Here is a 24,819-nt window from a genome sequence, read left to right on the forward strand (position 1 = left end):
GATTCGAGTTCTGTTTAAAGCACGAACGAGTGTAGCGAGTGAGTGCCTTTAATAGTTGAGATTATTAATCGCCCATTAGCAAACGAGATAAAATTTCAAGTTAAAGCCAAATCAAAACCAATTTCATCTTTTTAGATGAAGACGAGACCTTATAAAATACCTTCATCCTTTTTTGTCTTCAGGGTAGGCCATTTTAAAATTTTTCAACACTTTCTATTCACTTTTCCACAAAGAGTGTCAGAAGACGTCACGTCCATTCACATTTAATATCACGTAAAAATCACGGTTGCTAAGAAAACCTAGTTACCTTTGAAAAATATGACATGCGAATTATAACCAAAAAGGTCGGATTTTGAAAAAGTGAATTGGCAATTGTGCAGTTATGGAGCTATATAATATAGAAAAACCTGCTGCAGTGTTGGTAAGTGCAAACAATGCATGCTCGAGGTTGTTTATATATCAAAATATCATCAAAACGTCAAAATCGCAAAAATCGTTGATCAATGAAAAATAGTGTATTAATGAGGTCGATTAATACACTATATTTTAGACAAAGTAATTCATTAATATTGAAATTAACAAGCGGTCAACGGAAACAGATTTTAAGCGATTTGGAGCCTTTAAGGGGGTCGTCGAACAAAAAAACGTTGTATTCAACTCGTTCTTGTGTAAATTGGACTTTTTTTGGCACTCGTGGGCCTTTGAAACGCTCGTTTCACTCGCGTTTTAGTCTGGCGCACTCATACCAAAAGAAGCCCAATTTACATACGAACTCGTTAAATAAATAACTATATTGATATAATATGTAGTATGATTATTACAATATACATCCCATCTAGACGGAACTTCGTTATTATGGACGAAACAATGGCAATCCCCAAATCCCAGTTTCCTTTGACTCCTGATCAATGATCATCCACCGCGCTTATGCTCTCACTTAAGTAATATTATTTATTTACTGCCAAACTGTCCAGGAAACTTAAGAACAATAAGACGGGTCCTTAACTAGGTAAGTACGGTCGATGGACAAATAAAACTGAGACACTTAAAATTTAATCTATGTAAATCAGATTATTGAATTGTCAATGTAGGTATTTGTCAGTATCTATATAATATGTCATACCAAAGTTAACCTATTTGTGATAAAGCCGTAATTAAACGATGCAAATTTGTAAATTTGCGACTGTACATATGTCTTATGACGTTGGAGTACATGAGGGATTGTCAAGATCTGTTGTTTTATTTTTGTATACGAAAATGTAGGTACAGTTGCGGAATTAAAATTTCGGGCAGTATTTTTCTGTTACTTCAACAAAATCTCTGTAAAGCACCTTCTACTGTCATCATGACTGACATTCAAAAATTAAACTTTTCTGTGTCAGTCACCCAATTAATTTTGAATTTTGAGATTTCAGTTAGTTGCACTGAGTGTAATCATCGCTTTGATATGTTGCCTACCCGTTATTATGCCACAAATGACAATTTTTAAATGCCAAAAAGAGAAAAACATGACAAGAGTAAAAAATGAGGTTATTAACGTAAAGGTTGTTTTCGAGTTTATATCATGACACTGACAATACTGCCCGAAATTTTAATTGTAATAGTATCTTATTATTATAAGACACTTGATTGTGACACGAGTTGGTGGGGCACGACGAACGCAGTGAGGAGTGCTCCAACAAAACGAGTGTCACAGTGCGTCTTATAAAATGAGTGTAATATACAATTTTTTTGTTCGACACTGTCAAGTCAAGCTAATTTTAAAGATTTTAAGCGATTTGGAACCTTTAAGGTGCTCGTCGAACAAAAAAACGTATTCAACTCGTTCTTGTGTAAATTGGGCTTTTTTGGGCACTAAAACGCTCGTTTCACTCACATTTTAAAATTGCCCACTCGTGCCAAAAAAAAAAAAAATACACACGAACTCATTAAATATATCTAAATATAAAAATACTATTTTCTACTTTGGTCGCATTAATTTGATAAAAACTCAAAAATCTAATTATGAAATAATCTAGGAACTTTTGTGTGGCATAAGTTATGGTGGCAAATGTATGTCAAATTTCAATGTTTTAATTGGTTTGTTTTAATGGTTAACAGGAGCTCGCTAGAGATGCCGGACGCGGGCCAGCATGCTATTATAGCAATACCAACGTAATATGTATTAAAAAAAAACAAACAGTTTCACAAAAAGTTCCTTTGTGACACTACTTTCAGCTTCACAAAGGCTCACTTATGGTACCAAAGTAGAAGTTAGTTATTTTCATATCAGTAGCGCTGTCAGATGAGTTTTCAGGTATGAGGCCGAAATTTGAAGCACGAGGCGTTAGCCAAGTGATGCAAAACAGGCCGAATAGAGTTCTGTTAGCGGCTTATCACCATTTTTTTCCGTCATTTTAATTTTTGCAACATCAAGAAATCTATGGTTAGCAACGGACGTTTCTTTTTTTTTAATTTGTTATTTTAAAAAAAAATCTTGCCTGTCAGAAAACAGAGACGCTAACCTGTGCCGTATCTGAATTGGTTATTTTGGGCAAGCCTTACCATTAAATTGGGATTTCCAAAGTACCATAGTCTTCAAGGGTCAAGGTATACCGTCTGTTTCGAATTACCGCGCCTTGTACCCTGCAGCTCCATTTGGAGGATCTTACGGATATAGGCATTAGAGGTATGTGTCTCTCGCATAAAATCACTGTGCCCTCACGATACGCTTTTAGGCATTGACCATCACCAGCAGTCTTGGGCACAACAGGCATAACAGAGCGAACATTCTGGTTTCCCATTATCGTCGATAACTACCCGTTGGGTATTTTCTCTGCCAAGAGGTATATGCGCATGATGTTAGGTATCGCCTCTTTACAGCAGATTTCCTTATTTTGTAGAATATCCCAACAACCTCAGCCCAACAACCTCAGCTCAACAACCTCAACTCAATAATATCGAACCTCAAATCGCAACTATCTTTATTAACCGAACCCAAACATTGAGTGCCTCAACTAACTCGGACTATCCCCACGATCCCGTCGAATATCTCGATCATCTCGACGACTAACGAATCTCGCCACGACCTGCAGCAATCGCTATAACCGAGGAGTTGAGTTCACCTGCACTAGGAGGAACGGCAAGCAAACGATCAAACAGTTCCCATAATTTCAACTTTGTCACTACCCTTTTTTTCCAACCGCTCCTTCAGAGCAACCTTTCCGTAGCCTTTCTTTTTTTTACTGACTTATCATTTCGTTATGCTAATAATTCTGTAAGAGCCTTGATAGCTATCAACCTCCGCGTTTAATCTATAAACATTAATTGTGCATACCAGTAATTTAACGCTTACTAACAACTAATTCACTAATAAATCAAAGTACGAGGACACCCTCTCCAACTACGTTGTTTATCTTTTAACTTTACCGTAATTTAACATCGTCTGGCCTAGCTTGAGTCCCTACCTGCGGAGGTACCTCATTGAACCCAGCTCTACCGCGGGTGGCGCCCCAACCATCACCAAACGAGCTAGCCAAATTATGCCCTTTTGGCCAGATCGTACCGTTGCAGGCTGAAGGGACATTTGGTGGAGGAAACTTGCGCGGTCCAAATATCCAACCAATAGCAACCACTCTTATTTACTAATAAATGGACCTGGTCGAATCACAGAACGGTCGAACAAAATAGCGTTGCTGCACATCTCCACCACCAAGCGACTGAAGTCTACCTGAAAACTGACAGCGCACGAATATTGAATAACGTTTTTCGTATTCGTTTGGGCAAAGTCTTAAAAAACATCAATTAATTGTAAATTTTGAGGTTAACTTTGACAGATGTCAAATTAGGTACAGCTGGTTGCAAAAAAATCGGGAAACAAAAATTTTCCTAATGTAAATTTGATTTTGTCCATTTGTCAATTAATTGTTTCCTTGACAATACCTATCAAATAATTTAAAAAAATGTTATTGAATTTTGACGTTAATTCTAACCTTTCTCTCGAAAGGTTTCACACTATGGAAAAATTATAAAAATGTGTTAATTTTATTCTGGCAGTTTCCGTTTTTTTGGCAACCAACTGTACTATTACGACCCAAAGGGGCCGGCCACAAACAAACTCCGATTGTCCGGATCGGGGAGCGGGACGGGAGAGTGAGACTCAAAAGCGCGGGGACAAAACAACATTTATTTGTCCTGGTACAGGGCGGCTTGCCAGATTTCGGCACCTCGCAGGGTGCGGTACATGAATGCGTGTCTTGGGCCTTGGCCCGACTTGCCTGCCTTCAAGGCGTAAAGTCCTAGAAAAATGCTACCTACCGGTTAGCGTATACACGTTGCCACTAAGAGTCCGTTCCCGTGGGAGGGCACCGGCGAGGCCGATGGGCTTCCCTCCCCCCTTAGTCCCACACATAAATTGCGAACCGCGACGCCCGTTGCCCACGGAGCGGTGGGATTGGGTAGTCTGCCGGAACGCTTTATGGGTAAACAGATTGTGGTCTGCCATTTACCCGTACCACTCCTGGGCGCAAAGACCGCAGTCTCCCCCATCCTCTTCTTGCCCGATGGCAAGAAAGTTGTTACACCGCGCATCGGTCCCCGAAACGGGGACCCTTGCAGTGTTTTCCGCGCATCGGTCCCCCGAAGGGGACCCTCACGTCATCCGCTCGTATACCATTTTCGAAAGCCCATTCATGTCAAGTCCGTCAACTTCGGGGAGCTGTCTGCTCCCCTAATCTCTGAGGCCCGAAGACCGCGGGTCCACCTTCCGGGGACGGCTCATGTCGGCCCGAAGGCCCCACTCTCGGCCCCTGCCACACGTCATCGCTAAAACCACTTATATACCAATTCGTTCGCCTCTTCGTTGCCTTGTCACTACTTCGGGGAGCTGTCTGCTCCCCTAGTTCAAAAGTGGGTAACCTAAGGCCACCCACCCCTGTCCACCTTTCGGGGACATCATCCGATGAGCGGTGCAGATAAACCTCCTTCTGAACAGCCCGATTTGCCCATAAAGTCTGCTACGACCGACCGTAGACCCGGTGGCACCACGGGGAGGTCTGGGCGGGGTGTACACTCACGATCTCGGCAAACCACCTGCCGCGGCGTGAACTCGGGTGGTGAGTGCACACCTTCTACTACCAGGGTGCGGTACAGTGGTGTATCGGTCGCTCCTCGCTCAGTACCTACTTGCGGTCTTCGTTTGGATGGTCCAGTGGGGCCGAGACTGGTCTGAGGAGGGCCGTACTAGGTTTTGGCGAGTGTTGTGACAGCCTGGCGGAGCTCTTCTGGAGTCGGGGCTCACCTCCTCCCTGGCCGGCGCGGTGCCCGGTGGTGTCTCCACGAGGTGAGGCGGGGCTGATGGTGAAGACGTCGACTGCGTCTGGGGAAGATCCTGACCCGATCTGGAGAAGATCGGAATATGATCTAAGGCTAGGGTCACAAACGCTAATTATGCCCGTGGTACATAGAAAATTTTATGTCCGATCGAAGTTTTGAATTTTATAATAATTTATGTAGATTCAATTTTAAAATAACGACACAAAAATCAGGAAGGTGGAATAAGCCAGTTATTGTTATTACTGTAGTAACGGCATAAACAAGGGCGGCAAAAACTTTTACAGCCCGGGGCTATAATATACTGAATTACGCCCTAAAAACTAGTCCATAAGTAGGCAAAAATCGCCCGATCGGACATAAAAGTTTGTATGCAACTCGCTTAGCAATTAAGCTTTAGTGGGCTTACTGGCTTATGGAGACTCGTTCCTTACGTCACTCGTCCCACAACTTAATTTTTTTAAATGGTAACTACAATTCTAAAACTAGATATAAATGTAAATATGTAGTTATTTGTACAACTAGTTATGATAGTCATACTTTTTTTCTCACGAATTTGCCAATTAATTCATGTTTTTTAAAATGTTTGCCTAAACGAACCTCGGCCAAAAAGTGCCTTTTGTCCTCGCCTGTAGAAAACCCAGATTCGGACGAAAAAGGTGCACTTTTTGGGCCTTGATACACAAATAACTATTTCATGTTCGTTTTCTGAGATACGAGTACATAACCAGGAAAGTGGTATACAATTAAATATACATATAAACTTTCCCGATTATACATACAGGGCCTTTCACAACTCGTGCCCCAGAGAAAAATGGCACCTGCCAACGACAATAAATAGAAATAGAAAAAAATAGAAGAAAACAATTTACTACTGTTTACATAACTGAGGTACAAGACTTGTAATTCTACTAATCCCAGAAGGGTATCTCGAGGTGTGATGTTATTTCAACCAAATAAAGTCAGTTGCTAAGTTTAAAAAATAATAACATCAGCTACAAAAATTTTTTTTTTCACGTCATTATTGGCTCTCGAACTGAACCCAGAAGTAGAATTTCTCTCCTCCTGGTTAATACATTTTCATTATTACAGCCGTCACCTAGCAACGAAAGATTTTCGTTGATTTCATTGGTTAACGTAGACAGACGATTTTCAATTTTCATAGCAACCGTTGAAAAATTAGAACTCGGATCGTCGCATCGGACAAAATAATTTAATTAATAATAATTATTATTAGAAAGAATTTTAACGTATCTAGTAGTGAAAAAAAATATATAAACCACGGTGGAGAAGTCCCTTATAGCCTTCGCGCCTTACATCCCTCGGCACGCCTCGGGATCTAATCTTGGCGCTCTGGCTATAATCATGAACTTCTCCAGCTTGGTGTATTATATACTATTTCTTTTCCCCGTGAAGAGTCGACCGAACTATATATATACCTCATCGTATTGTTTTCGCCGTATTCGAACCAGAGTCCGGGCGTTTGTGAGTAATAGCAATAGCGTCCCGGAGTCGAAGGTCCTAAGGTCCATCGACCGTTAAATCGAACCGGCGGAAGCAAGGACCGCCACCGCGATCCGCTGCGGGATCGGGCCCGGTGGGCGGTGACGGATCAATTACGGTAATTCGCGACGCAAGTAAGTACGACATCTAAACGCCAAAATGGCGGCTCTCGTAATCAGAAGATTTATCACGCAGGGCGACCAGCAGGATTGTCTCAGAGAATCTCTAGGTTTCGCAGGATCCCTTAGATCCTACGTCGTCATGGTGTTGAAATAAACAACAAAAATACTGTCAGAAGTTTTGTGAAATTTGTTGCAAAAAGAAAGAAAAGAAAGAATGGCTTTAATGCCCGATGAATACTTTGTAGGCGTTTTTCTTGAAGTGCAAGAAAATAGCCAAGGAATTGCCAACGCTGCAAGTGCGGTTCTCTACTGATTCGATTCCAGGAGCGATATGAAAATGACTTTCGAAACGGATCAAAATGCATTATTAACGTAGGTAGGTATGTAATTGCAACAATTGACAGTTAAATTTGTTTGTGTTTATAATAAACTTTTTCAAAAATCATTTCATTAGTTTTGATTAATTATTATTTTTTTTTTGATGAGCCTTGTAAAGTTTTTACAGGTCTCTTCTACATTACCAGATGCGTAAGTGAACTTTTTTTGGCAAGGAGGTAGTTCAAGACCCGAGACGGCAGTCGAAGACCGTGAAACCTCCGAGGTTAAAGAAGAATTTTACGCATCGTGTATTGTATTAAATTTTTCCTACTACGAAGCACGAACATTTTATATTGTTAAAAGAATAGCAAAAATCGTGCCGTATCGCGACCGTCCTTGGATCTTGGAAGCAAAAATCATAGCAACAGCTTTTACAAACATTTTATTTTTCGTCTTCAAACGGCGTGAATTGTGTAAGTGCGTGTAAACCGTAATAATGTTAGTTTGATAGTTTGTGGTTATTGGTATTTATGCAACAAGCCTTCCCGCAAAATATGGAATGTGACGGAATTGAAAGAGCCGCTGGAATTACGTTAGGCTCATTGTTGCCTGTCAAGTCGGGTGAGCGATATAACCTAACTTTCCAACAATTCATAAATTGCAATAAATGTGAATAAGTAGATTAATTTTCCTTTGTTGTATTCAATTGGACTAATTAAACTACATATTATTATAAAATATGTTGCTGTTTTCCTTTTGATGATTTGGGTACCTCAATCCAAATTGTCACAAAATAAAATAAAATCTCCTCGTCCCGTAAGGAATCTCCTAGTCGCGTAAGTATTTTACTTTCGTAGCTAGCAACCACACGCAAGATAGGTTTCACTTTCGATTACAAGTGTGTTGCTAGGACAGTAGATGAAACTTTCTAGATACGTAGTAGGAAAAAGTATTTTACCGGTTTCAGTATGTAAGCCTTACATTCACAAAAGTTGGATAGTAGGTGAATCATAACTGTACTAGTACAGTTCTACTGTAAGGTAATACATATTGCCATAGTGACATGTCAACAAATGAAGGACAATATCTAACTTTATTCATTAATAATTCAAACAGACGGAACTAAAAACAATAATAATTACTTAAATAGACGGAGCTATGCCATAGAACTGCACTTAGTAGCATCGAGTGGTACGCCCATAATGATGAGGGGCTTCTTCGACTGTATAAACAAATAGATAAATACGCTCCGAAACTACACTATGAGGACTTACCAGTTCATGAAAATACGCCAACATCACTTTCATTTACAGTTGTAAATGTAATTATAATTGTAACCTTATTTATCTCCTGCCGTCTCTATGATTTCAGATAAGTACCTCCTGCCTTTTGATTTTTCTTCATTTAAGACGTTTTCCGGTAAAACACTATCATTCAAACTCATTTTGCGAAATGTCTGTATCACAGAAGTCTGTATAAACAACCAAATATAACTATGACATCTGGACATATGCAAACGCGATCAACTCAATTTAATTCAAAACGAGTTTTTGGATTTAATTGTTTTAAATTCTCTTCGGCTTATTTTGAAACCGGTAAACTATTCAACAAACCACGGATGTTATGAATCATAACAACCTTAGATATCTTAAAATCCTCACTCTACGAGCTCGGATTTCAAACCGACATCTGCGGTGGTTATGATAGTCATAACATCGCTAGGTATGTTAATAGCTATAACATTACTATGTATATTACATACCTACAGGTCGAGCATCGTATACGCGCACGCGAGAAATGCCGACTTCTAATTTTAAAAAAATGTCGAAATTTTATATACCTAACTAATTATGGATAAGGTGTATTTGAGGATTTTAGAAAAAAATTTTGTTAATAAATAAGGCCGTAACAGTGTTATTAGTTTTCTGAAATTAACTATTAATTTACCTATAAAGTTTTTACATTAAATGAATCTGTACTACGGCGGCCAAAAAATTTTAGCCGTAATTTTCTGTCACTTAAAAAAAATGTAATCCATACTTTATTATCATATGATTACCGTCTTGATTATAATTGGTATTTTTTGGGTGGTAAATTTCGAAACTTAAAATTATTTTGTCATTTTCTACTATAATCAATTCACTTTTGTAATGACGAACTATAATCTGTTTCAAAATCAAAAATCCACTACCTGTTGAATTATGTTGGCAGAAAAAAACTCCCTAGAATAAGTTTCATTTTTTTGGGTTGGCCCAACCTCCGGCCAAAATTTGACTGAGAACTGTTGAGTTTACTTACGTACCTAATACAAAATAATTATTACAAAAGGTGGTAGCTACCTTATCATACCTTTTGAGTGAAATAATAAAATGAGAAGAAAAAAACAGATGAACTACGACCAAAACGACTGTCAACCAAGGAGGTTAAAGTAGGTAAGAGGAGGGAAAGCCAGTTTGAAAAAGTGATGCCACCCGCCAAATCGTGCAGAGCCATAAAAGGTTGCTAAACAAGGGTGGTTGGTGGGGATGGTACCAGTGGCGTATAAAAGACGGGGCGCACAGATGCATTTATTGTAATTTGTAACATAAAGTACATGAAAAAAATTAACAAAAATAAAAGAAGTAAATTTATAATTCAGAAAAAACTATAAGTACATGACGGGGCGCACTGGAGCATTTGTTGTAACATAAAAACGCTTAACACCTTGTTGCGGGGGTTAAAGGGACGCCACTGGCGCCAAAGCGATGCGATACACGGTGGGCCGTTCAAGGACGTTCGCCGTCATAAAAGGTTGCTGGAGAAGGAACGATTGGCATCACTTTCAATGCATTACCAGCATAGGGCGCTTTCCCCCCTCTTACTTTAACCTCCTTGCTGTCAACAGTTTTCTTTCATAACCCCACTTTTTTCTGACATTTGCAGACACACTAAAAACAAAAGTTGGCGACGTTGTCGGTTGTATTTTCGAGGTAGAATGCAGTGTTGGTGGATTTTTGATTTTGAAACATTATAGAGTTTATTTAGTAACTTTTTTCTTGTGAACACATCTTTTTACCGCGAATTTGGGCTTTTAAAAAGTTAGGTTATGGGTCACGTCATTTGTTCTGTCAAAACTGGTCCAATTCAAAGTATAGTGAAACTAAATGTGTTTAATTATTTTGAAGAAAAAAGCAAAGTTGCACTACACAAATACGAAAAGGCAGTTGAACGTAACAATGAAATAATTTTGCATTTTGCTACTCATCCTCGTCATCGTCGCTGTTTTCCAAGTCCGAATCCGAATCTTCAACCAAATTAACAATATTTGTGGATATGTCATGGATGCTAAAGTTTCCCATAAGCCTTGTTCTTATCCTTCATTTAATAGTATATTATGATACAAGTTTATAAGGAAGCCTTTAAAGCATGCGCGACGAGTTTTAGAGTAAGACGCGTAGCGGAGTGGTTTTAACGTCGCAATTGCTTTAAAGGCCCTTATAAACGTGTATCATACGCTAATTTTTATTATACCTGCACTACAATCTGAAAATTATAACAAAAAAAGTGAATTGAAATACCTTTTCCGATGTAATCTGTGTTATTAATCGTTGATATAGAAATGGTCAATTGTTGTTGTTTCGTTGCTATCATAAATTGTATATAAATGTCTATTTATCATTGTTCAAAATGTAGGTGAATTTGTTGTTATCTAAGCAACCCTTAAAGCTTTAGTGTTTTAAAGGCCCTTTTTCGCACGCATTTTAGTGTCAAAAACAGGGATTATGATTCAGGTATAATAAAAAATTCTATACATACTTCTGGGACTGAAGCCTGTGCAGCACTTAGGAAGAGTTTTATTTTAGATTAGGATTTACCGAAAAAACATTCGCCACTGCTTGTACAATTTTGTACTTTACGTATTTACGTTTCCATTGTCTCCATGAGTAATTTCTTTCTTAATTTTGTTGAAAGCCTTTAAAATGTGTTGCTTCGTCTGCTTGCTTATTGATGCTTTACTCCGTTTTGGAAATTCATTCATTTTGGCAGTGACAATAATATGACATAATAAAAAATTATTTTTGCCATTTCAAATCATTGCCAACTGTCGAATTTTTTATATTTTGTAAAAAAATTTAAGAAAAAAAAAGTTCCAGTTAGTTCGTCATTACAAAAATGAATGCATTATACACAGAACGTTTACCTCAGGTTATCTATTAGTCCAGTCAATAGAGACATAAAAATGGCTCCACCTTGCAAAAGGTACAGAAAAGTTTATACTTGGCAGGTATTTTCTATTAGGCATATTATTAATATTGCCGAGTTTGCGACCTTGGGGGGTGGCCGCTCGCCCCGCCATACTGGAGAATAGGGGTGGAAAATCACATTTCTGCGATTATTTCATTATCCGTGCGAGATATGTCTATCTAAGTTAGTATAGAAAATGTAGAGCATACAATTCTCTACATTTTTTGTTCTCTTTGTTTTTTTGTCAGATCAATAGTTTCGTAGTTACAGCGTGTAGAAATCGAGAATTTCATTTATTTTTGTACTTTTTATTCTTTTCCACACCACCACAGAGGTAGAGCAATAGGGTGCGGTTTTTTCTACGTAGTGTCCCCGGTGGGCATAGTCCACGATGCAGTAGAAGTTTACTGTTTTACTCTTTTTGATCTTTTTGTAACGTAGACGGATCAAAATGATTTGGATCGATCGATATAGATAAGCTGAATTCATCAGAGTTTATGAATTCGGGAATTCCTGTTGAGAATTTTCCCCTTGTTCCTCGGGGTCATCATCATCATCATCAGGATCATTTGGATCCGTCTACGTTACAAAGAGATCAAAAAGAGTAAAACAGTAAACTTCTACTGCATCGTGGACTATGCCCACTGGGGACACCACGTCAAAAAAAAAAACGCACCCTATTGCTCTACCTCTGTGGTGGTGTGGAAAAGAATAAAAAGTACAAAAATAAAAGAAATTCTCGATTTCTACACGCTGTAACTACAAAATTATTGATCTGACAAAAAAACATAAAGAACAAAAAATGTTGAGAATTACATGCTCTACATTTTCTATAATAACTTAGATAGAGGTATCTCGCACGGATAATGAAATAATCGCAAAAATGTGATTTTGCACCCCTATTCTCCAATATGGCAGGGCGAGCGGCAACCCCCCAAGGTCGCAAACGCAACAATATTAATAATATGCCTGACAGAAGATACTTGCCAAGTATAAACTTTTCTGTACCTTTTGCAAGGTAGAACTCCCTATTGATGGACTGATGTCGGTTTTTTGGAATATCTGAGCTCTAAACAGTTTAAATTGATTGGTAGAATAACAATATACATGTCAAAATGACAAGAATCGAAAGTGAGGTTACGGTTCCTAAAGGTTTATTTATACTTTACGTGAATGACAAGATAGTGACGGCTAAAATTTTTTGTCCGCCTTAATACCTGCTATAGTCAATTCATTTTAAATCTTGGGTTTAGTAATAAAACTTGCCTGCTTTGACACTTGTCCGAAACTCAGTGAATCTAAAACTGTGTTCAATATCGAGTGTCAACTACCAAACCTTTTGCGTGATTTCATGTACCTACTTCATTAAGAAATTGATTAAATTTAACATTTGTTAAATGGTCAAGTTATTAGAAACATTTTTATTCACATTTATCAAAATGTCGAAATATGTTTGTGTTTAAATTTACTGCTAAAATCGCCCAATAATTTGATTATTAAAAATATGTACAGTCGATAGACAAATAAAACTGGGACAAAAATGACAATCACATAAGTCAAAATTTACAAATTTGCATCGTTTAGTTACGGCTTTATCACAAATAGGTTAACTTTGGTTTGACATATTATATAGACACTGACAAATATATTGACAATTCAATGGTCTGATTTACATAGATTAAATTTTAAGTGTCCCAGTTTTATTTGTCCACCGACCGTACCATCCCAAACATTAAATTTCTGAGGGCATTGCATTCTTGTAGTTAAATTTATCTGCGGATTTTCTTGAGACAAATATCGAGTGTTCTGGGTGGCTCATTATTTAACTTTAACATACCATTCGTCGGTAAAACACCTGTTTTTAGGGACGCAGGTAAATTGCGCACATGGTCAAAATTGTTCAGGGGTTAGCTGCAGGTAGCTGCAACCAAGGGATTAGCATCGTTCAAGTGTTGCTGTCATTTCCAACGCACGTGAATCATGTCATTCTATCACTTCAGTAAAAACTTTTACTCGGCGCATCCAAATATCTTTAATTTTGTAAATGTTCTTATTACATACCAGACTAACGTCTAAACAAAAATTAGAAAACGCCAATATTGAGAAAAAAACTAAGTAACAAAATAATAAAGAAGCAGTTGTTCTTAGAGGAATGCATTAATTTATATAAGAATAATTCTACTTCTGAATTACTCGTACATAGATTCAATTATGTAAAAACTGTAAGTTACCGCAATTTACCTACAGAACCCTGAGATGTAACGCCTAATGTCAAAAAATATTTTTTTCTATTAGTCTGATATATTTATTTCGGAGTGTTAAAGTCCAAGTGGTTAAAATAAGATCATTATCTAGTCTTGAACGAGAATTATTATGACCGAACGCTTGTCGTCACCAACTCACCACTTGTGCGCAATTTACCTGTATTTTAAAGGGCCCTTCAGGTTCCAGACTGTTAAATTTGAGCAGTGTGCGCAATTTACCATATCCCGTTTTTAGGTACTATAAATATGTTCTGCTTACCTTATCTATACGACGGGTGCAGGTAATAATAAGACATCCCAAGCGTAGACAGAAAGTACATAATAATGGGGTTTTCCAGAATTTTAAAAATACAGGACCGGCCGGCCCTAAGCCACTAAACAATTACAGTCTTAGTTGTACCGTTCAAGAAATAACTTGTGTTGTGTAAAGTGAATTCAGTGCGTTAATTTTACTCAATATGTCAGGTGGTTTGGGTCATTTGACTTATCAGTCTGAACAAATTATTCTTAATGTGCTGGAATATTTGTTGTCAATACTGATGAATCATCTAGTGAATTTGATTCAGATGACGATTAATTTTCTATTTGTTTATGTAAGTATTTTATTATTTTATTTATTAATTTACTTTAAAGTATACATGTAATGGATACTTTATTAATTACTCTTATTTCTTTATTTAGTAATCTTATTTCTCAAATACAAAATTTCCCAATACAAAATCAACAATCTCTTAACATTTTTTTGGTCACTGATCGCAAAATGTGTTTTTATTTTTTTTATTTGCGGATACTTTAAGGTCTCTTTCTTTTGCTCGTCGATAAGATGGTGAAAGTACGACGTGGTACCAATTTTATGTGAACAGAGGGATTACTACTTTACAGTACCCACACAATGAAAACTTGCCGCTTTCGTAATCTACGGCGTTTTGAGTTTACAACTTTACCCAAGATTTAAAATGAATAGACTATAGCGCATCAAACCCTGGTGGCACAATTACAAAAGTTGACTTGGTTAGCTAAATAATTCGCTTTTTTATTTAAAGAAAAACCAGACGCGTGCTTTATGGCCCAAATGGTATAATTTACCAACAAAAGGACCATTCACTAGTAGCCGGCCGTTTTGAGCCTCTTTTGAGACAATTTTATTTAATTAGAAGTCGTGATTTCTCGCGTGCGCGTATACGATGCCCGAACCTGTATACAGAATATCCCAGAACTCGCTCCCCAGAGAAAAAAGTAGAAATCTTCATAAAACCCCAAAGAAAAATGTTTCCATCTGGAACAATATTCAAGAAAAAAACATTTTTAATTCGACCAATCAAAGCGTTTTAAGCTATCCAGGTCTACTTCCCGTAATTGTTGCTATGTTGCATATTTTATTACGTTTTCAATAAACCGACCGGCTATGAACTTTTTGAGAAACGTCAGTGTCAAAATTTCATTCGAATCCCTTCAAATCGCTGTAGTACTGCCGTCGTGGTCAACCGTGCTCTTTCATCATGTATTCTGCAGCGGATTATGTGGAAATGTTGATAATAATTTACGGAGAATGTGGAAATGTAGAAAATCCACATGCTCTATTTTTAATAGCAACCATTTTATACAGAGTTATTCTAAATGATTGTAGTCGAAGCAGGCCATGCCCATGTTATGAAATTTTTGCTGCTTTCATGTGAACTGACATTTTTTAGGTGAAAAGTGAAGTGATGAGAATTTCATTTTTTTTTTTTTAATTAACAATTGAATCCAAAAATATTGAGTTGTTTTGGACCCAATTTAACTCCTGTGTGTAAACGGTGTGTACTCACTTATTCACATCGTTTTGACGGAGCGGCAACCATAATTTTTACATTCAGTTTTTACGCCTACTTAATAACCCTGTATAAATTTGTGGGCTGGTCTTTTAGGGAATCATGTAGTATATCTTCAATTGAAATTAGTTTACATGTCAGCTAACTTCCGTCTTTAGGTAGGACATTTTGAATTTCCTGCACGATTAACGGGAGATATTTACGCAGAATTTTTGAACGCAGAACTTCCCAATTTGTTTGACGACATTCCACTTCTTTTTTGTGCTAACGGCTGGTTTCAACACGACGGTGCACCACCACACTTCAGTCGACAATTTCGAGAAATTTTGCATAAGAATAACTCAGGGGTCGTGTTCAGGGAGCTTTGGTCACAATTACTCCTGAAATGATTTCGAACTCTAAACTGATTCTTTTGCGACGGGCACGGTTATGCTTGCAAATAAATGTTATACCTTTTCTCCCGTTTTTTACGATAATCTGACGCAAGGGCGTAGCAAAGGGGGGGGGGGGGGGCAGTAAAACCCATTACCTTACGTGTATTGTTGAATATTTTATTTGTTTCTCACTTGTAAATGGTCATGCAAACTAGAAATTAAATATTAAAAATTCCAATATTTGAAAAAAAAATCGTATGAGCTTTACACGTCTTGCTTTGGAAAGCACGCCACTCATATGAGCACGGGTGTAAAATTTTACTGGCTAGCCAGTTAAGAGACATTTTCAAGGTGAATGCAGTGACTTGATAAACTGATGTTTACAAATGCAGAACAAATAATAGCTATTTATTATACAAGTGTCTTATAAGGCAAATAAGTCAGGAAAGAAAATGTTTAGCCACGAGAGCTTACTCGAGTTGGCTAATGTTTCTTGAGTGACTTATTTGCTGTTAAGGCACGAGTTTTATCCAACACCTCATTTTGTAACAGTTCTTAAAACATCATCAATTAAATTTCATTTTTGTGAGGAACGATTTCAATGTTTGTTATCTTGAAGAACTTTGTATTCTGTTCACTTTTTCATATTTTATTGACGTTTTAGTAAATTCTTTAGACAAGATCCAAAGAAAAAAAAAAGAAGGAAAGTTTGCTGTTCACGTCAATAATAATTAACATACATATTATCCTCGATAAGAAGATTTGTGTTTGTATAAACAACAAATCAATGTCACGAGTTATTAGTTATTACACGAGTTTCGTGATATACGAGTAATTAAAAAAAATCAAAAATATCGACGAAAGTAAACAAATTCAAACTTTCGTCTGAAATTATCTTATCTCAATTTCTTTGAATAAACATATTAATAACATTTGTGCAATATGTAAAACTGCTTTTTAAATCGTTTTTATCTTTTGTTTCATACTCCGTTTCGTTTTCTTATCTACTTTTTTTATTAGTGTCGCTTTAAGATTTACTATTCCAGTTTATCAAGTAAACGTATTTAACGAAGTTCTAGAACTTACTGTTGCATTTTCCAGGAAATATAAACAAAACAGAACATTAACAACGGAAAGCAACAACATAATCTTTTTCGTATGCTATATTTGTATTTTTGGGATCACTGAGGTCACTCATAATCACACTTTATCCCAGGGTTAAAAAGTCAATGGGTAAGACTTTTTAAGGTGAAGTCTCTCATTATCACAAACTCAAAACAAAATTTGATAGCACAAATGTGTTGAGTCTGAACTGCAGTAAATAATATATAACCTTTTTTTTATTATTATTTGAAATATGACGTAAATATGACGTACGTACGGTGTAGGGTATCGATACTTTTGTTATTTCAATATAAGAAATATACATATTGTTTTTTCTATTAGTATATTTTACGTATTCTTGACATACAAATTATGATTATCAATAGTTATTTATCTACGATCGCGTAAAAAGTAGGCACTTTTTGCACTAAAAATCGTTGTCAAAGTTAACGTTTAGAGAAACTGACGGAATCGTGCTCTAAAAGTTTTAGAGCACGATTTTTCGCTTTTATGGCACAGAACTGTCAGAATACAACAATCGAATTTGTTGGAAACATTGTTTAGAAGTAGGTTGCTAAACGACGTGGTTCTCAAACGACTTTGGTTATGATTCATGAAATATTGAACCAATGATAATTATTTTATACAAATTTATGTTGAAACCGGTGTGATGATCTCATGATCGTAGATAAAATGTTGTAAGACATACGTGTAAAAAGTTCCTTTGTTGCACTCACATCATTTAAAATGCTCCCTCGCACCTCGGTCGTATTTTAAACCCGTTCGTGCAATAAAGGATAACTTTTTACACTTATATCTTAAATAACTATTATGATATAAGTGTAAAAAGTTATCCCTTATTGCACGAACGGGTTTAAAATACGAGCGACGGTTTTAAAGGATGTGACTGCAATAAAGGAACTTTTTACACGTATATCTTACAACATTTTATCTACTTTCATTTGAGATTTTTTAAATTGTGACATTTCCAACAAATTGCATTATTTTATTCTGACAGTTCTGTGCAATAAAAACGTGCAATAATTTTTTTTTATTATACCTGAATCATAATCTCAGTTTTTGACACTAAAATGCGTGCAAAATCGGCACTAAAGCTTTAAGGGTTGCTTAGGTAACAACAAATTCACCTACATTTTGAACAATGATAAATAGACATTGACACACGATTTATGATAGCAACGAAACAACAACAATTGACCATTTCTATATCAACGATTAATGACACAGATTACTTCGGAAATTTACTTTTTTTGTTATAATTTTCAGATTGTAGTGCAGGTATAATAAAAATAGCGTATGATACACGTTTATAAGGGCCTTTAAAGCACTTGCGCGTGTTTTAAAGGCTTCCTTATAAACTTGAATCATAATATACTATTATTGCACAGTTCAGTCAGTTTATTAAACGGCAACTTTGACAACGATTTTCAATGCAAGATGTGCCTACTTTTTATACGATAGATAAAATCTGTTAATCAAACTTGTTTAATATTTTTATCCAAATATTGGAAGAATATGAAGAAGTGATATCATGTTTATTTTACACATGTCTCGGCTTTATTTACTTTATTAGCTATATATTAGTTGCCATATGCAATTTATACTTTATCTGATACTAAAAACATTCTCAAATAATACCAGCAGCAATTATTGTAAGTACATCGACTTTGCTCAAGCTGACTCATGGAATATTTATATTTCACTACAAGGGTGGTTCATAATGCAGAAGTACAACAGCCAGAAAATAAAAAAAAAGACCTACTCAACATAGTTACCTAATTGTAAGTTGCATATATGGTGCAACTGTGCTGATGTTTAGACACTTAGAAGATAATTCTTCAATTTCTTCCCAAATCGTAATCAACGGGAAGCGAGATCTAGTGAACTGAAAGGTTACGCTAGTCGCTAACATTTTGAAACCCACGTAGCAGCGTAGCACCGATGGAAATGCAGTTCTTCTCAGTCAATTTAGCATAATATTCCTTTGTTATTATACACTGCACACATCGTAAATACTTAACCAAAAGCGCCCCATCTGAATCCCAAAAAACACTGGTCCAACTTTTCTTCCTGTAATGATTGCACAAATTTTTCGAGAAAATGTGACCTCTTTGTTTACACTGTACTTGGTTTTAAATCTGACGAACCTAAATTTCATTGATCGAAACAAATTTTTTGCAAAATCTAACTGTATTTTGGTTAATGATGTCTAAATTTACCTCAGAGTTCAGCTACTGAATGCACTTCTGATATGCTGTTAATAAATTCGATATCATCGGACACTCACATTTTTTAAATCTAATTCATTGTGATTAAATGATAACAGTTCTTGGATGTTCAACGACTGGTGTGTGATCACATTTTCTGCCAAATTTAAAATTTATGAATTTTTTCCGGCGATTAGCTCTCTTGGGGTGTTTTATAAAACCTACTGTGTGTATCTTGAGTTTACTTTTTTTTCAAAGGCAAATTTCATCGAACAATAATAATTGACGAACGATCTTCGTACACAGCTGAAATACATTTTAACATTTTGTTAAATACAATGTGGCACTTTTAAAATAAAGACGACTTGATATGTACTTTCGTTTGACGGTTAAAATTAGATTTTGAACAACTTTTTCTAATAGTTCGACATCTACAGCCTAAAACAAAATATTGAGAAATAACCTTATTCACGAGGGCAGGGTTGGTTGGATTTACAGTTAAGCTAAATATCTCCGAAGATGCATCTCGTAACGATTAAAAATAATGAAAATATGAGGCTATTTTCATTTTAAATACGACACACTGTATACTTATACAAAGTTATTATACAAATACGTTAAGTATGTGTTTTATTTGTCACGTATAAAAGATGATCGTCGTATAATATACCTATCTATAGTCCTTTTTTTTTTATCATAGTCCGATGAGCTTAGTCCGAATCATGAAGTCTACATGACCTGCGTCTGCTTTCGACATTTGACAGCAGCGCATGATGCTACTAATATTTGATAACTATTTATCAACTAATAGGTAAAATATATTAAAAGTTGTGGAAAACGACACTAAACAACTAGGTTTGGACTGTCTTTTTTTCTTCCTAGATTTTGTTTCGGCAATGTCACGTAAGGTTAATGCCCTTACATGCTAATAAAAAATTTGTTTATGTATTTTACACGGGAACGAGATAATAATGGTCCGCTTCTGCCAGTGGGTGCTGTTCAATAAAGAGTTGCGTAGCTTTTCCTTGGCATCATACGGCGAAAATTTCAAGCAAAATTTAAAAAAAACTGTCACAAAAGTAATTACGACCTAACCTAAAAATTTGACATCGCTAGTGGAATAAAACGTACAATTCGCGTCTCGCTCTAATCGCACATGTTAAAGTGAAAAATCCAATAGCTTGTTTTACATTATGTTGAAAAGAGATAGCAATATAAAGTGGCTCTGCTTATTAATTGATCCATCGGACTATAATTTAAAAATGGACTATATATATTTTTTGATTTGTGCGTAAACCCTATAGAGTCACAGTTTGTAGTTAAAAGTTGTCGGTTGATCTAATTTTCATCATCAATACATTTTTACAAGACTGTCTAGCGCTGTTAGATAACTAAACATTATATAATGAGAAATTTTACAAAACAAATATGTTTTTAAAGTTAACATAATTATATTGGTGATAACCTTCAGCACGAAAAATTGGAAATGTTTTGACTGATAACTATTATGTCTGAAGTTATATAAAGCGAAAATGCTTCTCTGTAAGAACAATAATTGTCTGTGTGGAGAAAGAAGAATAAGACACCATGAACAAGTTACTCATCATAGCTTTCGCTTTATTCGCTGGTAAGACACCAATACTTAACAGACCATTTACAATAATTAAATGAGCCGAAGAGATCTCAACTTTCATTCTATTTTGTAGTTATCAGCATCGTCCGATGCAGCGACAGTGATGAAGTTTTGGAAAAAGTCAAGTCCAAGCATCTGAGAAAGTATCTCACAGATAGACGCGAAGATGTCGACTCCGGTTTGGAAAAACTAGAGAAACACTGCCCAGGAGTTAGCGAGAAGCTGAAAGTGAGTAGAATAGAAAATAAAAGGCATAACTACACTGATATCTTCAGAGTGCTTTAGTTTCTTTCCAAGAATGTGACGATAAAGCCGACGATTCTTTGACCCTTTGCTCTGCAATCCAAGTCTACACCTTGAACTGCACCGCGCCTCTCCTCAAAGTAGTTGACGATTGTTTGCCAGACAGCGCCAAAGGTTTACCAAGTTTGGGTGTGAAGAGTATTCTTTCTGTAGCCGACTATTTGTGCAAACAAACCGGAGAATCTATTTTCGGTAAGGTTTTAGCTGCCTCTTGTTGCAAAAATTGCAGATATTATAAATATTCTTTACAGAATTGGGTAATCCATGTTTGTGGGAAGACTTGGAAGAGTCAAATGAACAACTGGACGAATGCGAAGAGAAAGTGAAAAACTTTGCGAAAAAACATAAAGAGACCATCCCATCCAAAACCGAAATTTGCAGGTAAGTTTTTCGAAAAGTTTTAATTCTCAAATATGTTATTGGGAATTTTGCAGCACCGCCACTAGTCTCAGAACTTGTGTTCAAACACGAGCCACTACCACTTGCAAAAACCAAAAAACGAAGAACGTCGCTCTTGGTGTTTTCGATGCTTTGGTTGCTCCTTGTAGTCATATCAATGAGGTGTAGAATATATCTTTGGAAATTTTCGATTTGTACAAGGAATTACAACCATTGATGAAATAAACGTCTTTTAAACTTATTTTGTTTATTTTTGTTGGAAAACAGAACATACTCGTATATTACTTAATAACAATGTATGACTAAAAATGTTTGTACCTAACAAAGTACCCAACCGGATTTTGGTATTATTTCTGAGAAGATAATTGTATTTCCAAATTTCCTTTTTATTTTGTTCGGAAAGTTCGTAAGAACATTTTTAAATTTTTCCAGTAAAATTTTTACAAAATAATCATTTGTTGCGTTAATGCAATCTAAATCATAGCAACTACTGGCTAGATAAATTTACTTGAAGGTGAATACTCTCGTGTCAAAAATAAATTACTCCCTAGGATTTAGGGATATTCGTTACTAGGTTGCCATAAATTTGGTTAGGTTGGAGGCTATGTGGTTTCTGGTGACAAACAAAAGATATCCCAAAAATGTAAGGCAGCAAATTAATTGTAACAGTTGCAAATGACTAATTTCTCGCTAAGTGATAGATGATTTTTCGTTTCACAATCAATTTTGGTTACTGGCGGCATATTTATTTGGATTTAATCTCTCAATTCAAAGTAACCAACCTTAGGTATTCAAAATTACTTCTGAAAATTTTAGTTACACACAACATGAAAAACGTTATTTCTCTAAAAGTTCAAATTCTAGGGGGTAATTTATTTTTGACATGAGAGTAAACCGGGCCTTAATCAATTAGGGAATTGACAACAAGACGAATATTTAATAACGAAACGTCATATGACAGGACCTGACGCCAATCTAACAAAAAAATATCGTGGCCTCCTGCGTGTTTAAAACAATCGTGAATGGCATATAGTAATTTAGTACGTCACTTTAATCATTTATCTTCTACTTTATTTTTAGGGTTAAAAAGAATGTAAAACCATGTAGACATTTTATATAACGGGCCTTCAAATAAATTTATATTTAGAGCAACCTATGGAAATTCAATTGTTTGCAACATTTTTCCAGCGTAGAAAATGACACAATAAACGTCTGACATTTTAACGAAAAAAATTAGGTTAGAAAATATTTTTTCGCCTACGCCTACTCTAAATATATATTTATTTGAAGGCCCGATACATAGGGCCGTATCACGACACCCTTATTAAATTTAATCATGACTCTAATTAGGATGGTGACGCATTCATTTCTTTCTGGCACGTTATAATTGCATAAATCTATATCGTTTTATGTTTATTTTAATCACAACTTTAGTTATCGGCAACTTTAATAATGGTGTCGTGATACGGCCCATTGTAATTATCACTACATATCTGCTACAGCCATAACAATTGCGTATTTATTCTGTTGTTCAAACAAATAAATATTGAATTAAGAAGAGAATACACAAAATAATTCAGACTAAAATTAGTTGAATAGGAAATGATAATCATTATTAAAATTTGTCAATATTTTAACTGACAAATTATTTACTTTACATTCATATAAAAAGAAAAGTCCCCCAAATGTGAACGAATAATTATTTGTAAAGTCTGTAAAACTGTAGCTTTGGCAATGAATAAGTTTGCTTTCGTAGCGGTTTTTTTCCTTGGTACGTTCCAATAAATTTTAGTTAATTTACACACACATTACTTGGAGTTATAGTTTAAAAAAATAATAATTTGTATTTATATTCATTTTATTTACAGTTATTGATTGGGTACAATGCGATATTACTCAACTGGCGGCTCAAGAGCAGAACTTAAAACATTCTTCGTCTTTCTATGACAAGAACAGTACAGCACACCAATGTTTTATTCGCAGCCAAGCTAAACTAAACGTAAGTACATGTATTCCGAAAAATAGAAAAAAATTAATAAATCTTAGGAAGCTTTAATGGAATGTAGAAAAAAGTTCGACACATCCTTGACAACTTGTGATTCACTTCGAACTTACGCCTTACATTGCTCTCAGCCTTTCATACAATTGGAAGATGAATGTTTAACAAATTACACTAAAGGTTTAACAATGCTGACTGTAAAAGGTATAGTTTCAGCAATCGACTTCTTGTGCAGTGAACGCGGAGAAGTTATCCTAGGTAAGGTTATATTTTTTGCTTGTTATCACCAATTACGCTTCGTTGTTTTGAAGAATTAGTCAATCCGTGTATCTGGTTCTACGAATTTACAGCAGAGGAGCAAGAGCCAGAAGAAGAACTAGAGGAGTGTAACGATCGTTTAAAAGATATGATTCACAAGTATAGGAAAAACCTCCCATCGCCAAGCGAAGCTTGCAGGTCGGTGCTTTGGTAAAGTGTTGATAAATTAACATTAACATAAATTTACAGTTCCCTAGGCACTTTTTGGAGTTGTTTTAATTCACGACTGACAAGAAACTGTAAAAACCCAAAAACGAAAGAAGCAGTTTCAAGATTTTATGATGCATTTGTGACGCCTTGTAATGACATTAAAGGTTTAATGTAATAAGATGTAAAGGTCAATGATTTCTGAAATAAATTTTCTTTCTAAAAATGAGTGATTTGTTTCATTTTTATCTTCTTTGACTATTGAATACATTCATTTTATACGTCCTAAATAATATCGGGTGCTTTTTTAAATTTCACCTTGTAGAGTGCCAACACTTTAAGAAGAACACACTAATAAAGTTGCGCGGCAGACGCAACTACGTTGGTCGAGTCAATTTTTCGATTTCTAGGATGGGAAGGTAGAACCGCTTACCGCAGCGATTTTCAACCTGTGGGGCGTAGTAACATTAAAGGGGGGGCGCCAGCATATCGAAAAAAAAAGAAAATAACTATATCAATACTAAATTAAAAACAAGTTTAATGATTCCCTTGGACCTGTCTTGCAGAGCAAAGTTTTTCGAAAGTAGGTTTAATATTAGAAATTGACACACTGAGTTCTTTTTGTCTTCAAAGCAGCCACCATAGGAAATTCAATTTCGCAAAGGTAGGATGTTGAAAATAATAATAATACCTGTAGGTAGTATCTACGAGTATACGAAATGCTCTTATTTTCAGTACAGAAAACTCATCATCCGCCCCTGC

At 35.9% G+C, this 24,819-nt stretch overlaps 2 protein-coding genes and 1 long non-coding RNA gene across 5 annotated transcripts in view; 2 read left to right on the top strand and 1 right to left on the bottom strand.

Annotated features, from left to right (window-relative positions):
* Positions 1–4,145: 4,145 nt before the first annotated feature.
* LOC138125235 (uncharacterized) overlaps positions 4,146–24,819 on the bottom strand; it is a 32,595-nt gene continuing 11,921 nt past the window's right edge. For all 3 annotated transcript variants that reach the window (XR_011157377.1, XR_011157375.1, XR_011157376.1), the window contains exon 3: positions 4,146–5,378. This is a non-coding gene — a long non-coding RNA (uncharacterized lncRNA). The remainder of the gene's footprint in view (positions 5,379–24,819) is intronic.
* On the top strand, positions 20,728–21,834 carry LOC138125230 (uncharacterized). Its single transcript, XM_069040443.1, has 5 exons — positions 20,728–20,885; positions 20,965–21,119; positions 21,167–21,386; positions 21,446–21,575; positions 21,629–21,834. Exons 1-5 carry the CDS (start codon positions 20,846–20,848, stop codon positions 21,759–21,761), a joined length of 678 nt encoding a protein of 225 aa, XP_068896544.1. The 5' UTR covers positions 20,728–20,845; the 3' UTR covers positions 21,762–21,834.
* On the top strand, positions 23,003–24,286 carry LOC138125231 (uncharacterized). Its single transcript, XM_069040444.1, has 5 exons — positions 23,003–23,364; positions 23,462–23,592; positions 23,640–23,850; positions 23,904–24,048; positions 24,100–24,286. The coding sequence occupies exons 1-5, from the start codon at positions 23,328–23,330 to the stop codon at positions 24,233–24,235; spliced, it is 660 nt and encodes a 219-aa protein (XP_068896545.1). The 5' UTR covers positions 23,003–23,327; the 3' UTR covers positions 24,236–24,286.

This window comes from Tenebrio molitor, chromosome 3 (genome assembly GCF_963966145.1).
Source record: "Tenebrio molitor chromosome 3, icTenMoli1.1, whole genome shotgun sequence".
Classification (NCBI taxonomy): domain Eukaryota; kingdom Metazoa; phylum Arthropoda; class Insecta; order Coleoptera; family Tenebrionidae; genus Tenebrio; species Tenebrio molitor.

What these genes read in the sequence shown, in the direction of transcription:
- LOC138125230 (XM_069040443.1), top strand. Translation starts at nt 20,846, where the DNA reads ATGAACAAGTTACTCATCATAGCTTTCGCTTTATTCGCTG. An exon ending in GAGTTAGCGAGAAGCTGAAA is followed by an intron (nt 21,120 to 21,166) that starts GTGAGTAGAATA and finishes TGATATCTTCAG; the next exon opens with AGTGCTTTAGTTTCTTTCCA. An exon ending in TCCAAAACCGAAATTTGCAG is followed by an intron (nt 21,576 to 21,628) that starts GTAAGTTTTTCG and finishes GGAATTTTGCAG; the next exon opens with CACCGCCACTAGTCTCAGAA.
- LOC138125231 (XM_069040444.1), top strand. Translation starts at nt 23,328, where the DNA reads ATGAATAAGTTTGCTTTCGTAGCGGTTTTTTTCCTTG. An exon ending in GCAGCCAAGCTAAACTAAAC is followed by an intron (nt 23,593 to 23,639) that starts GTAAGTACATGT and finishes AATAAATCTTAG; the next exon opens with GAAGCTTTAATGGAATGTAG. An exon ending in TCGCCAAGCGAAGCTTGCAG is followed by an intron (nt 24,049 to 24,099) that starts GTCGGTGCTTTG and finishes ATAAATTTACAG; the next exon opens with TTCCCTAGGCACTTTTTGGA.